The sequence below is a fragment of the Enhydra lutris genome, unplaced genomic scaffold (genome assembly GCF_002288905.1).
Source record: "Enhydra lutris kenyoni isolate GAN:26980312 unplaced genomic scaffold, ASM228890v2 scaffoldscaffold47, whole genome shotgun sequence".
NCBI lineage: Eukaryota > Metazoa > Chordata > Mammalia > Carnivora > Mustelidae > Enhydra > Enhydra lutris.
In genome coordinates this window covers 9,958,936-9,974,211 of record NW_019154131.1, presented here as the reverse complement: position 1 = coordinate 9,974,211, position 15,276 = coordinate 9,958,936, and the positions used below count along the sequence as shown (strand labels likewise).

At 42.7% G+C, this 15,276-nt stretch overlaps 1 protein-coding gene across 1 annotated transcript in view; it reads left to right on the top strand.

The window, feature by feature from the left end:
• Positions 1-845: 845 nt before the first annotated feature.
• LOC111156574 (nuclear factor I B) overlaps positions 846-15,276 on the top strand; it is a 304,583-nt gene continuing 290,152 nt past the window's right edge. Inside the window, exon 1 of the mRNA XM_022517559.1 lies at positions 846-959. Coding sequence (XP_022373267.1) covers positions 846-959 — 114 coding nt within the window. The remainder of the gene's footprint in view (positions 960-15,276) is intronic.

Below are 15,276 nucleotides of genomic sequence, written 5' to 3'. Positions count from 1 at the left end.
ACACATAGAAAACAAAAGCATGCATGTCAAATATCTTCTCAACCTTTACGTAGGATTTTTGCGTTAGTGTTAACCGCAAATTTAAGAGCAAAGCAGAGGTAATTTCTAAAAATTTGTCGCCTTAGCCTATAAAATCACATGCTACTTCTCTGTTCAGCTGTCTAGATCAGCGATGTTCAACGGAAATATGTAACATGAGCCGTAAACACAAGCCACCCGTGTAATTTTAAATTTTCTAAGAGCCACGTTTTAAAAAGGATCAAGAAACAGGTGAAATTGATTTTCCAAAATATCTTTTCAACATATAATCAGTATTGATATTGAAATTGTATCTATTTAAATCGTACAAGAGATCTTTTACTTCCTTTTTGTTTGTGTTCTAAATCTTCCAAATCCTGCGCGTATTTTCCACCTACGGCACATCTCAGTCTTCACCAGCCACGTTCGAGGGCTCAGTGGCCACATGTGGCGAGAGGCTATTGTTTTGGACAATACAGGTCCCGATTATCAAATCCCTACCCTCCCAATGCATGGGCCAAATGACTTTTTAGAATATTACTGTTGCTCTGACACCAGTCTAAAAGATTTCTGTGTCAGAGCTCAAGTATTAGAGGAGCAGAGTCCTGGTATGCGCAGGAACTCTTTGTTCTTGTTCTATTTTGCTTTGCTCCATAAAGATGCCCCAGTCACCCTCAAGGTGTGGGATTCTCTGCTTGTTCATGCCTATGGAGTTGAGTTGCTGAGATAGTCACTCTGGAGAAAGTGACCCGAAACAACCATTCTAAAGTGGCCCCAACTGGGAGAGGCAGAGCCTACAAGAATCTTGTCAGAGATGCGCTCGAGAGATGGAAAGAATCCTCGTGTCTGCAGACTTGGGAGTAGTCTGGTGCAGGATCCTGAAACGTAACCCTGTGATTCCTAAGAGGATGCCAACTCTGTGCCTGGGATATTCTGGGAGAGTGTGAGTTTCACATCGTTCAGGCAGTTTTTCTTTCAAATGCCCTTCTTAGGCCACATGTCTCGATTGGAGGTTCAGGAAATGTGGCCACTCGGGCAAAGTTCCCTCAGGTGGCAGGGCTGGCTTCCCAGGCGTTCCGAGCTGGCCTGGGATGATTTGGAAATGGTAAGGGAAAGAATAGAAGAGGCTTGGGGATAAATTGCTGCTATTTCAGGGAGAAGAAATAGCACAGATATTCTGAGGTTTATCCCCTTCCTGCAGGCTGTGAGTTTAGTCAAGAAGCAATTAAGCTGAAAAATGGAAAAGAATCGACAAAATGCAGAGAAATACCTTTCTTTGTCCTTTTCATCTTCTACTATTATACCCCACTCCAAAGTCCTTATCAAAAATAAATAAAAAGCCATTGATCTTTGCCAGTTCCAAGAATGTAACCCGTCATGGTGTGGGAAATTGTTCCATTTGGTAAGCACATTGCATGGAACCTGGAACACAGTGGGCACAAAATAAATGGAGGTCATTACTATAAACACATTGGTGATGAACCATCCGGGCAACATGAGAAAACCAGAAGAAAGACAGAATGGCGCCATCTCTTTAATATCTGTCATTTTTCCGTTTTATCTGTGCACTCTGAAAAGCAGTGCATGCCCATTATATCTTCTTTGTACCCTTCTGAATGGAATCTTATTTTCTTCCTTATTAACATACCTTAATTAATAGAGGTGCATTTGTATACCTACTGGAGGCAGAACACCTCAGTAGGATAAAGGTTTTGCATCATATTGCTGGCTGATTTGTTATTCCCCTATTAAGTTTAAAGAAAATATTTGTACCATGGTATAATCACGACTCCATATGGCCTTGAATGGGAATTTAATGTTTTCTTAAATTGGTTCTGAGTCCCTTCTTAGTCTTGGGTCAGATGAAGACTTGAGAAGGATTTCTTAAATCTTGGGGGAAAAATTTTTTTTAATCCCCTACCCATTTTTCAATTCATAAAGACATGTATCACATTGGATATTTTTAAATTTCTTGGAATCGGGAACTATGGGTTTTCTCCAAAATTAGCACTTACTTATTTTCTTTACTCCTACCCGAATTTCTGTAGCCATCACTGAACATTTGCAAGCAGTTTAAGGGGAACTTATCTAATGGCAGGAATACACAGTTATCATAGCGTATTTACCGAAGCTGCTGTTGTTCGCCCTGATTTTTGTTTTTCTCAGAGATCGCACGAGAAACAACCGAGTACAATGCCCCGGAAATAGCAGAGTCGGACATAGTAACAGCAGTCTTACTAAAGTTCAGTGTCGGTGGGAGTCGGATTTTTTGTTTGGTTTCTTTGTTTTTGCATTCCCACCCGTTGCCCACTTAATATCCGTGGGTCTTTTATTTAAGGAGGAAGAAAGAGAGAGGGAGACAGACAGAGAATTGGATGTACAAAGTTATTATGAAGAGATGGTGTCCACCCATCTTCCCAGAAACAAGAGGAAGAGCTTCGTTAGGCTCTCTGGCTCTACCTAGTTTTTGGAAACAAAATTCTGTTTACTCCTTGTTAAAGTCATGGCATGCGGGCTGGAACAATGGCCTCCCCAAATCCATCTGCACCCCCACACTCTTGGGGGGCACTGCTCTTCTTTTTTCAATGCCATTAACAGCTCACCAGCCCACAGGACCCTCACATTCTGCTACGGAGAATGATACTTGGTCACAGTCAGGCTCCCTTGACAATGACATTTTCTCTGGGAGTTCTGCACAGCTGTGTCACTGTTAACTTTTAATGAACATCCTTCCTTCCTTTGAAAAGTTTCAGTGAAATGAAACGGATGTGCAATTTCTGCTTTCGTCTCCACTTTGTGTGGGAGAATATACAGTCATTCTGCCTGCAGAAGTTGTCTGAGACATGCCTAATGCAGGGCATTTCGAAGCTAATACAATAATTTCGCCCATAGTGACACACAAATGCAAAGCAAGATTTTTTTTTTCCCTGAAAGCCCTGGCCCTAAAATATCTTATCACCTATAATATTGGCGAAAAGTAAGGAGACTCACTCCCAGGCGGAATTTGGGCCCCACCGTTCATTTCAGGGGATCGCTGACTCAATGTGGCGCTCCCGCGGGAGGCGGGCCGATGGGCTCCTAGGACAATCAGCGCACACAGGCACCGCAGTTTTATTTCAGAGCATTATTCTTCCTCGGTTTCCACAATAGCTGGGATCTGATAATTTAGCATCAAGCCTCTTTTCAACTATATGGAACTGTAATAAGGTGATTTAGCCAATGTGCCTGTCCATTGTCCCAAAGATTCTGTGATCTATTATGCGGTAATGTGTAAAAAGGAAAAAAAAGAAGAAGAAGAAGAAGAAGAGGGGGGAAAAAGAAAGAAGGAAAGAAAGAACGTTGGGGGAAAAACATAAACCAACTCATTATCGAAAAAGATGAAAAGCGGCTCCGAGAGAGCTCTTATTTATTGGCATTTTTTTATGAATCAATATAGGTATAGGAATCGACTGCAGAGCCTCTGGGTACATCCACATAATGAAAGCCCAATTAATATCCCAAAGCACAGCGCGCTACCGGCAACGGGGAGCTCCAAGGACAATCGCCGGCTTCCGCAGCCAACACTGACAGCTGCAGTGCCCGATAGAAAACAGCTTCAAAGGCCCGCTCCCCTCCCCACCCCCACCCCAGCCTCGACTGAACACTCCCTTCATATCGCCCTCACCGAGGCAAGGCCTGCAGGAACAGATGGGATAGCAGAAACAACCCATGGCTATCTGTGATGTCACCAAATGAGGCATTTTGGGATGCTGTTTGGGTGGCAAAAATGTCAAAAGAATACGAGAGGGGGTAGGGGTGGGGGGGGCGAATTTTCGGTGAAATGAGCGCGGGCGCGAGGCAGTCGCCTGGGAGGTTAGAGAAGGGGGCCCTGGGGTGGTGGAAAGAGGTCATACTGGGTCCAGATCTGGGCCGGCTTACATTTCAGGTTTATTTTTGTGTGGATTAAGGGAGCTTTACATTTGTTGGGCTCACAAGAAAAGCATGTGGCTCCAGGTCCTGTAGGCCTGTTTGCTCGGGATTTATCCAGGACGCCAAGCCCTTGCCAGCCTGTCAGAGATGGTTTTTGGACCCCTGAGATTGCTTTTGCCGCCGCGGGCCCCTCCCCTTCCCCCGGCATCCAACTTCTCAATCACTGCTATCTCTTTTCAAGCGGGATCCAAGCTTCCTTCCTTAAGATGCATCATCTCTTGATTTTGTATTCGTTTTTGTTCCTTTGCTGCCGCAAAATAGGAATCTCAGGTCCGACTAGACGGAGACACCGGGTTCTAAAATCGGACCCCCCACGACTGCTGTCCGGGAATCCCGTTCTGAGTAGCCATGCGGGTAGCGTCTGTGTCATGCCTGGACCTGGGCACGCCTCTCTCAGCCCGCGCTCTCAGCTCGCCTTGCTCTCTGGGGCACCCAGGGGACTGAGAAAGCCCCCCAACGCCAGTCTAGTGAAAACAAAAAAGGAAATAGATCATCTAAGAGAAAGAGCGGATCCTGATAAAATTTTCATTTCTTGCACAGGTTGAGTGGGGCAGAAGAGGTTATAAGGGGGAAATTCTCCTTTGCCATTCTCCTTTGACTATAAACACGGTAATAATAACCCACTTATGCTCTGGCGGCCCTTCAGGGGGTATGGAGAGTGTCCATTTGATCTTCCCAGTAAATCCAAGATCCTTTTAAGCAATGATTGCAGAGATACAATTGTACAGAGGAGGAAGCTGAGACAGGGTGGTCGGTGACTTGCCGATGGTCAGGCAGGTGTCTTTCTGAGCCTTCTAGATCCTCTGCAAGACATGGAAGTTGTTTGAAGAAATCCAGGAAAACAATTGGTGATTGTATTGATTTGTTTTTGTGCCCAAGCATTATTTCCTCTATGAATATGTCCCTCCAACTAGAGTGTCCTCGTTACACTCAGGATGGCACTTGTCATGTTGCATTTGTGCTTACTTATTTGTCTGGCTCCCTGTGCTGCATTGGGAGATCCTTGAGGTCGGCGACTTCCTTACGCATCCTTGAAGCTCCAGTACCTGGGATAACACCTGTTTGTCCTCTCGATCAGTAAATCCTATTGAAAGAGGATGGATGTTGGATGGACAGACCAATGGATGATAAAAGTCTTACTTTAGCTATGACATCATTTAGCAATCTGCAGTTTGACCTCAACCCCCACCCCCATGGCTTGAAGAAACGGAACATGTTGGGTTTACCCATTTCAATATTTGCTAATTTGCCAAAAATACTCTCCCTAAGGTTAACAAGAAACAAAAAGAAGAGATGACTGATTCTTATAAATGAGGGGGAAGTATTCTAATGACATTAGGCACAAAAAAAAAATGATAGGAGAAAGAAGGCAGTCATGGGAGGCTTTTTATTTTAATTTAATTTTATTATAGGTTTTTGGGAATCATTCCTGCAGACAACTCCATATAGTCCTGTATGGAGTTCTCTGCTAAAGGAGATGAATCCTCCCATTTGAGGGCTTCAGTTACCTTTTGGATGGCGTCCAAATTAGGATCACTTCTCTAAAGGTTTACTGGAGCCCTGGACGTACCCGACTTGGTGCTCAATGTGGAGAAGGTGACCAGGTTGAGCTGGACTTGGCCACAACCCAGAGGGAGCTGACACACTAGGAGAGATTCTGAGAATGCCTGCAGATGCCTTCCATACAGCCCTGCGCCCCCGTGCCCAAAAGCAAGTCCAAATCAAGCCCTCCAAGGAGGTGGCTGTGACTTCTAATATAAGTTGGGAGCTGGGTCAAAGAGGCTTCATGGCCGAAGTAGAAGGAATGGATGTGTAAGTAGGAGCCAGAAATTGAGAGAAGCAAATACCAGATGGTGAGATGGACCGTTTAGACTGTAGCCAGTGCTCTAGCGCGATAGAGATGCTCCAATATCCCGGAGGTGTATGCAGCACGTTTCTCATAAAACGAATGAAGTTGAATTTGTTGGATAAGGAGACAGGGTTGGAAGAAAGTTATTAAAGGAGCATTGCCCAGATCTCTCCATGTGCAGAAGAAGTTTTAATAATCCACAAGCGTTGTCCAATTCATTACTCAGAATTCTATCCTGACACACAGAATAATGGTGGAAAAATAAAAGTGATGGGATAGATTCACCTAGCAAGGACGACAACAACAGAAACCTCAGGATCATTGAACTTTACAAACGCACACACTGAAGATGGTGGGAGCTGGGAGATCTCTCTCTAATGCTCCTCAAGTAATGTGTGTATTCTGCTTCTGGACTAGAGTGGTAAGCAGTTCATGAATTAACTGCGATATTGCTCACCAGTAATAATTACCAAGGATTAGTCTGTGTGTGTGCCAGGCACCGTGCTCCATGGTTTAGACGTGTTATTTCATTTAACCCTCACCACCACCCTATGAGGTCATTATTTCTCTTAATGACTGTTTTATTTTAGAATAGTTTTAGACTTACAGAATGGTTGCAAAGACAGTATAGAGATTTCCAGTATACCCCTCCACCCAGTTTCCCCTGTTATTAACATCATACATCAGTATGGTACATTTTGCCCAATTAATGAACCATTCTGATATGTTCTCATTAACTATGGTCCGTACTTTGTTCAAATTTCCTTCATTTTAACCTAATGTCCTTTTACTTTTCCTGTCCCAGGACACATGTCTTCTCAGGCATGAGAAGCTTCTCAGCATGTCTTCTCAGGCTCTTGGCCATGGCAATTTCTCAGATTTTTCTTGTTTTTCCATGATCTTAACAGTTCTTTTTTTGTTATTCTTCTTCTTCTTCTTCTTTTTTTTTTTTTTTTTTAACCTGGACAGTTCTGAGGAGTATGGATCGGGGATTTTGTAGCATGTTCCCCAATTTGAATTTTTCCCATGATCAGACTGGATAATGAGTCCTTTGGAGGAAGACCACAGAGGTCAAGTGCTGTTCTCATCACAGCATGTCAAGAGTGTCCATACCGGAGCCCCTGGGTGGCTCAGTGGGTTAAGCATCCCACTCTTGATTTTGGCTCAGGTCATTGATCTCAGGGTTGTGGGATAGAGTCCCCCTCCCCCCATTTCAAGCTCCACACTCAGTGTGGAGTCTGCTTGTCCCTCTCCCTCTGCTCCTCCCCTTGCTCTCTCTCTCTCTGTCTAATAAGTAAATAAATAAATAAAACCTTGGAAAGAAAAGAGTGTCCACTACCAACATGCTTTATCACTGATAATGTTAAGCTGCTTGAATACACGGCTGAAGTAGTGTTTGCCAGGTTTCTCCACTGAAAATTTACTCCCCACCAACCTTCTTTCCATACTGTACTTTGGAAGAAATGCCCAGCCCATGTTTAAGGGAAAGGGAGTTAAGCACACCTCTTTGAGGGAGCAATATCTCTGTGAATTATTTGGAAGTTTTCTATGTGAACGATTTGTCCATTCTTCCCCATTCTTTGATTCCATCATTTATTTGTAATGGTATGGACTCACGGATATTATTTTAGGGGCGCCTGGGTGGCTCAGTGGGTTAAAGCCTCTGCCTTCGGCTCGGGTCATGGTCTAAGGGTCCTGGGATCAAGCCCCGCATCAGGCTTGCTGCTCAGCGGGAAGCCTGCTTCCTCCTCTCTCTCTGCCTCCCTCTCTGCCTACTTGTGATCTCTCTCTCTGTCAAATAAATAAATAAAATCTTTTTAAAAAATTTTTGTAAATAAAAAATAAATTTAAAAAAAGGATATTATTTTATACTTTTGGTTATAAGCCAATACTACTTTTATTTTGTTGATTAAATTGCCTCTGATTTGGCCATTGGGAGCACTTTGAGTTGGCACTCACGTCCCTTTGACATACCCCCCTTGTTTGTTTTTTTGGTGTTATTGCCTTACTTTCTGGCACTGCAAGATGCCCGAGAACCATCTTACAGCCCCAAACGTGGAACTAGCCATTTCTCCAAAGAGTCCTGGCTCCCCTCTCAGAGATTAGTATTAAAAGCCACGATCTGGATGCTGGTATGAAAGTCACTATTTTTATTTGCTGTATTTTATACATGAGGAAACTGAAGCTTAGAAATATTAAGTAACCTGCCCAAGGCCATGATTTAGAAAGCTGTGGAACCTAGATTAAAACTCGGGTCTGTCTGATCTTATAACTACGGCATGATTTCCTGCTTTTCCTTCCCCTCTGGGATGTCAGTCTGCCTTCCAATGAACTAGGTAGTGTTGGAAGATTTCCTAGGCTCTTGACATATATTGTGTTCCAGTATTCCCTTTCTTACTGTCTCTGAGATCAGATTTTGGTAGGGTTTCCGCAAGACAATGGTACTTGGGTTAGTGGTTCTAATCTAAAATAAGTATCCCCAGAGGTACGGGGAGGGTCTGAAAGTGATTTTTCCATATTTGGGGAAATCTAATGGAAATCATACATGTATCCATGACACAACTGCCCAGGCTAAGGCGAATGTCACATTTCTTTGATTCTGTATCAACTCAATATGGCTGGCTACATCAGTTGTTTCAGAGCACTGGAAGCTCAGATTGGCTGATGATGACTTCATTGGAATTTCTGAAGTTGGAGAGGATAATAAAGAGTCTTTAGGGGTAGAAATGCTGGAAAAGGCCACATTCGTTACCGTTCTACTTGTGATCCAACTCTGATTGAAGTGGAGCCATTATGAGGGCTGTCTACGTGTATGCGGCAGGGAAAGGGTAACTTTTTTGGATATAAAGTAGACATCTATATATTTGGTTTGTGTTTTACCAATTTGCTGTAATGTTTTAATGTTCAAAATTCTGGTCCAAGTTACTTTTAATTTCTGCTTCATTTTAGATGCCTGCTTAAAATTTTTAAAGTGTACACATTGGAATGATTTTTTTTTTGTATTCTATTTTCTGAAGGAAAAACCTATATCTTACTGTAGATAAGCATATGGATCTATTTAATATGTTCAAAAGCAATGCATATGAATGACTCAGAGCCTGTTTGTGGTGCTTGGATGAATTGCCTGTTCGGATGGACTCTGAAAGGTGGGAGGAGAAAGGGGGAGAGGTGAACTTGAACGGGGGAGGAGTAACATGTGGTTCTAGAGAACAAAAGAAGCCTGAGCACCAGGAGAAGATAACTAGTTTTGATAGAAGGAAAGTTCTTAGCGAATATGGACAGAGCCTGGCTTGGCCGACAGTTTTGTTCACATGAAACCGTATGAGGAAACAGTGCAATTGAGATGTTTAGAGATAGAGGATACCGTTGGAAAGAAACTTTTGAGATCATCTGGTTCAGTGCTTCTCAACTCTGGGTGGCACGTTAGAATCACTGGGAAAGCTTTTCGACAATACTGATGCCCAGGCCCTCCCTCCTAAGTTTCTGAATTAATTGGTCTGTGGAACAGCCAGGGCATGGAAAAAGTTTTAAACACCTCCATAATTTTAATATGCACCCAAGCTTGAAACCATCAATCTAGATTTTTTTTTAATTACCAAATATTTCAAGTGCACCAAAAGTATAGTGAAAATGTATTAGGAACCAGTGTGTTCACTACCTAGATTAAACACATAACTTAGAGCGATGTTGGTTTCATTTACTTTTGTTTTTTAAGAAACAGGGACTCAGATATCTTGAGTCCTTCACCCACCACCAAATCGCAGTGCTTTCCCTGTTTCCAGAGACACTTGCCTCCCTGAAGGTGGTGATGTTCTGCCCACCCATGTTTTCATATCTTTACCTAATAGGTATGTAGGTACTACGGTTTTGTTTTAAAATTTTCCAAGCATATATTATGCTATAGTAAATGTATTCTTTCGTGCTTCCCTTTTGCTCAACATTACGGTTTTGCAACTCAGCCCTTTATTCAAGTTCATTAATTCTCCTGCTCTATGATATTCCCTTGCAGAAGTATATGGGAATTTATTGACTGATTCCCCTACTGACAGGCGTGAAAGTTGTTTTTTCCATTTTTCTTCATTTCTTGGTATCATAAAAATTCTACCGTGGACATTTCTATACCTATTTCCTTGAACACACAGACAGCAGGGTTCTCCAAGGTGAAGCTTTCCTACCAGCAGTGACTCTCTCAGTTGCGTAGAGGATGTGGAACCTCTCACGCCTCAGGAAAGGTATGGGGAACCTGGGCGGGGGGTGGGGGTGAACTGCCCTCAAGATGGGGCAGCTTCTGCTGCAGCGGCCTCCTCGGGCTACGCCAGTGAGTTGTGTGAATTATCATTCTCTATGTGTGTCACGATGGGAAAGAGATTGGGAAACACTGCCCCAAGAAACGTACCTACAAGTGGATGCCCTGATTGATCTCAGAGCTGTGGGGTTGAGCCCCCCACCCCCCACTGTGAAATAGGTACACGTTTCACTCTACCATTATTGCTACATTATTCTCCAAAATAATTGTGCCAATCTACATGCCCACCTTGCTGGACTTGAAAATTTTCTGCCAGTTGAGAGATGGAAATGAAACTTTGTTTTCATTTGCATTTTCCTGATCAATCAGGGAGTCTTTTAATATATTTGTTGGCATATGTTAATGGCTTGTGAAGTGCCTGTTTCTATCCTTTGCTTGTTTCTCCATGGAATTGTTCGTTTCTCCTTCTTACTGATTTGCCATGATTACCTGTGTTCTGGATATTAATATTGTGTTGGCTCTATGCATTTGCAAATATTTTGCTCCAGTCTATGGCTTACATTTTATTTTTAGGGTCATTTTTTGTAAAAATGTTTGCTTCCTAATTTATGCTTCAAATGAAAAAACTTGAGGTTCATGGTCGCACAGTACTGTATGGTGTCCTCAGGTCTACCATTCTAGTGATGCAGTGAGCTCGAAAAGAGCACGGATCTGTACCCAAGCTTACAGACGTCATCTCAACCTGCTTCTACTAGTTAAGCTGCCAAAATCCCACACCACTTCCCAAAGTGTGCTGTATGGAACCCTCTTCCTTAAAAAGTATTCTGTGGCCGATTTTCTTTTTTTTTTTTCCTCTTAAAATTTTCTAAACGTATTAGTCCGTGGGATCTCCCTTTCCTGTACAGTGCCCAACAACATCTCAAGAAACTAATATCCTATGGAAGAGATGTTGAGAATCTCTTCCCTTGAAAACCTTCATTTTGGGTCTCTAACACTGCCTTCCCTGTGTTGGTAGTTTGTCTAAATATTCTAGCAAATGTACGAAGATGGAAGCACTAGCATCCATTTTATTGAACTTCACGCACTGGTATGTTGTAAAGAGAAATAGTGAGACTAATTTCATTCCCAGTAGAATCCTGTGTGTTATGCCATGAGGATGCATAATAAAACTACCCTGTCCCCTTCCTCCGTGGGTGCATGTCTAATAACGTGGGAATTTTTGTGGCATATAGGATTGTTTGAGCTTCTTGAGTTCTGTAGAATAAGGTATGGCCCTTTGGGAGTGTCTCTGACTTAGCCAAAGATCTGGAATTCTAGGGTCGAAGGCAGAAACTCAGAAGTTGGATGTTTGCTAGGAGAAAATTTTCTTTCTGAACTCTATTCTCTTGGGTCCAGAATTTTGGTAACTGGCGTGTGCTTATCCAGGCATGTACTCCCAAGAAGAAGGAGAGTTGGGAGTTTGGGCCTTCAAACACTGGACAGCAAGCTATCTTTATGAGTCAAGACTAAGGGTACTGACTTTATGAGTAAGAGATTTTTATTATGTATCATTCTCTATATTTGAAATTTTGAACAAGTATATATATTGTCTATTCAATAACTTAATCAATGAGATTAATAGTGATTGACTAGATTTTGTCTTATGCTTCAGTATGTTTATCAAGATCATACTGGGTTTCTGGCCCCATGTAGGGATGCAAATTTACATATACAGAAGATAATAAATGTATAAATTATGCATAGAAAAATAGCAAGAAGTTTCAAAATTTTAACTGTGGTAGTCTTTGAATCGCTAGGAATACTGGTGGGGGGTGGTTTTCTCCTCCCTTCTAATTAGGAACTTTCTATATTAGCATATGCTACTTTTCCAATGGTTTCAAAAGTTGATTTTATTTTTAGAGGTACAAGAAAAAAATGTATATGAGTATGCCAGATGCTGATATAATTTTAGTGTTAATATATGTTTTGCAAAGACCTCCCAGCCCACTTTGGTATAATAACTGTATCATGTATAATGATGGGGCACTAATTATCAGCATAATTATTAGAGGAAGGCAGTTAGAAAGTAATGATATCCACAAGCTTTGGAAATAGAGAGACCAGGGATAAGTTTGCCACTTATCCCTGGCTGACCTTGGGTAAGTCCCCTAAACTTCTCTGAACCCTGTTTCCTCACTTGCTGAGTGGGTAAAATAATGACACGTCCCCCATAAGTTTGCGATGAACGTTAGCTAGAGAATCCATCCAAGCTCTCAGCCCTTGGCATAGCGAACACAGTGTAAATCCTGAGGATTGTTAATTCCCACCAGGGGTTTGAGCCCAAGACTTTCAGCTAAATTGCAAACAACGTCTCATACGTGACAGACACGTTAGCAGGCCCGTGTACTTACAGAGGCTGTTTACCTGGAACCACGGTGGAGCACTGGCTTCAGGCAGAGAAATAGCATGAAACACTTCTCAAGAGAAGGGTTAATATATTTTCTTTCCTACAGTAAGATGTAGGTAAAGGAAAAGGTGACACAGTGAAAAATCAGTCAAGCGATCGTGGACACCAGGTGTAGTGTGACCTGTGGGAAGGTGATAAAAGCCAGGACTGCAAAGCTACCGATCAGAGAAAACCAAAAAGGGTATTAAAGAGAGGGTCTGCCACCAAGCCCTGAATAGAATTTCAGGAAAATGAATGATGGTCTGGGATTAACATGTTATAAATCAATGAGGTGACTCAGATGATATCATAGACCAGACGAACAAAATTCAAACAGATATTAATAACACCTGACCTTGGATATTAACCTTCAACAGAGTCATTTATAATGTAAAATTCCTGGTCGGAACATCCTGCCTATAACCATATGGTTTGTTTTTTTGGTTGGTTGCTGTTGTTGTTGTGGGGGGTTTTTTGGTTTGGTTTTGGTTTGGTTTTTTTGAGAGGAGGAGGTGGTAAGGGTTGGCTTTGGAAAGAAAAAAAAAATAGTTTTCAATTGAAAACAAGACATTTGGACTTTGCAGGCAAGAGGGTTTGGAAAGGTTCGGAACCGCTGAGGCCGAGCTATCAAGTGTCAGGGTGGTGTCAGGTTTGTTTTCTGCGAAATATTTGAACTAATTTTACCAGCGGCGCTTCTCTCGGGCTATTTACCACCTGGATATTTGTCGAGGCCTCTGGAGGAGGCAGCCAAACATGTACATCTGAAATTCTTTCTATTTGGAGCACAACTTGGGTGGGGAAGGCTCTCTGGTGACAGGGGTGGGGAGCTGACAGGAGATGTTGCTGTGAGAAAGATGGGATTTCAAGAGCTGTCATCAAGATTGCGAGGTCTGGTTGCAGCCGATATTTTTCCAAATGCCAACTACACGAGGATTTAAAAGAATGTGCAAAGAAGCATGTGGCGTGCTCCTCATGAAGCAAAAGTGGGCTAAGTGGCTCGCTTAGCATCACGGCCCCCCCAGCCAATCACGGGCTCGGGCACCCCGGCCTCTTCCCTGCAAGGCCTTGGCCAGATGCCCTCCTATACAATTGTGCGGAGATTGGATGAACCACAATGGTATTTAAAGCACTCTTCCATGGCACTCTTGCAGTTGTAAGATTTCCCAAGAGGCAGTTGCCAAGATTATGTTCTTTCCCACTGGCTTTTAATTTGTAAATTTTAATGGGCTTCAGATATGGTATTATAGGTGGGACTCTGCAAGGTGGCCAGAGAGGAGATGGCCCGGTGTAAATCTTCAGGGTACAGTCCCTTCCATCATGAAAGGTGCTAAAAATAAAATGAAATAAAAAAGGCAGAAACATCAAATTCTCTGATTGTCAGCATGCTGCTTGCAGAAACTCTGCTTTTAAAAACAATCAGTAATCAGCTGTGTTCTTACAGTAACTTGAACATGGCACAATTTTGTTTTAAAGTAAACCACCCTTAAAAATGAAAAGGAAACAGACCAACCACTGGATCATATTTCTCTTTATGTTTTTATCCGCCCTTATCATGCAAACCGTGCTGGCAGCCTTCCCAGACTCTTAACACTGCCTCTGACACTCTTCTCTCCTCTCCTGGTGCAACAGCCCTATTTGAATTATTAATTCTGGAATACCTCCTTCCTCTCAACCTGGAAGGCAAACAGATCCACCCTTTCTGGGCACCAAAAGAGTAATCAATGGTATGTTAGGATCCACTTGTATTTCAGTATCGAGCCCTTCGTGAAAGGAGCTTTATTTGAGAGTAAGTCAATATCCACCCAATGGATAAACTTGTAAACAAATTTCCTAAGCTGTTAAACTTCCCGTATATGATCAATTACAGATATTTCTCAATGAATTTGCTACCAGGCTCTCTTTGTTAAACTGCTGGTAAGAGTTTCAAGGTTGGCATGAGCCTGCTACCTTTTGTTTTCCAGTTTTGGCATCTTCCTCTTGCCAAGTAATACCCTAGTAAAAGCTCCACACTGTTCTGTGGAGCCTCAGGCTAAGCTCACATCTCTGAGCTACTCATTTCCAAGTTGTGGCTCATGCTGTTGGGAAGCTTTCTGGTACCCAGCCCCCCAAAAAAGGTGGTATTCAAGACATGGTAGTGGGTGCTTGGGTGGCTCAGTCAGTTAGGCGTCTGCCTTTTGCTCAGGTCATAATCCCAGGATCCTGGGATCGGGTCCTACATCGGGCTCCTTGCTCAGTGCGGAGGCTGCTTCTCCCTCTTTCTCTGCCAGCTGATCCCCCCGCTTGTGCTCTCTGTCACATAAATTAATAAAATCTTAAAAATAAAGAAGGAAGGGAAAGAAAGAAGGAAGGAAGAAAGGGAGGGAGGGAGAGACATGGTAGTATCACCAGGGCTGTGCCATATGCCAGACCTTTTCTGATTTCTAAGTTTTCCTTCCTGCTTTTCCTTTTCTGGATTTTCATTCCTTTTTGATGCTTTTCTCCAGTGTTGCAGTTGCTGTGCATTTATTGTGATCATTTTTGTTGCTAGGCAATATTCCACTGACTAAATGTGTCATCGTTTTCTATTACCCCATTGAGAGACACTCAGATGAGTTCCATTTGGGGGCTCCAACCGGAAGCTCTGCCATGAACTTTCTTGCACATGTAAGCTGATACACTTTTGCAAGAGCAATTTGAAAATTCATACCTCGAAGTAGAATTGCTGTGCCATGAGCTCTGCCTGCCTTACCAGGCCATACGAAAAGGCTTCCCAGAATGATTGTCCCAGAA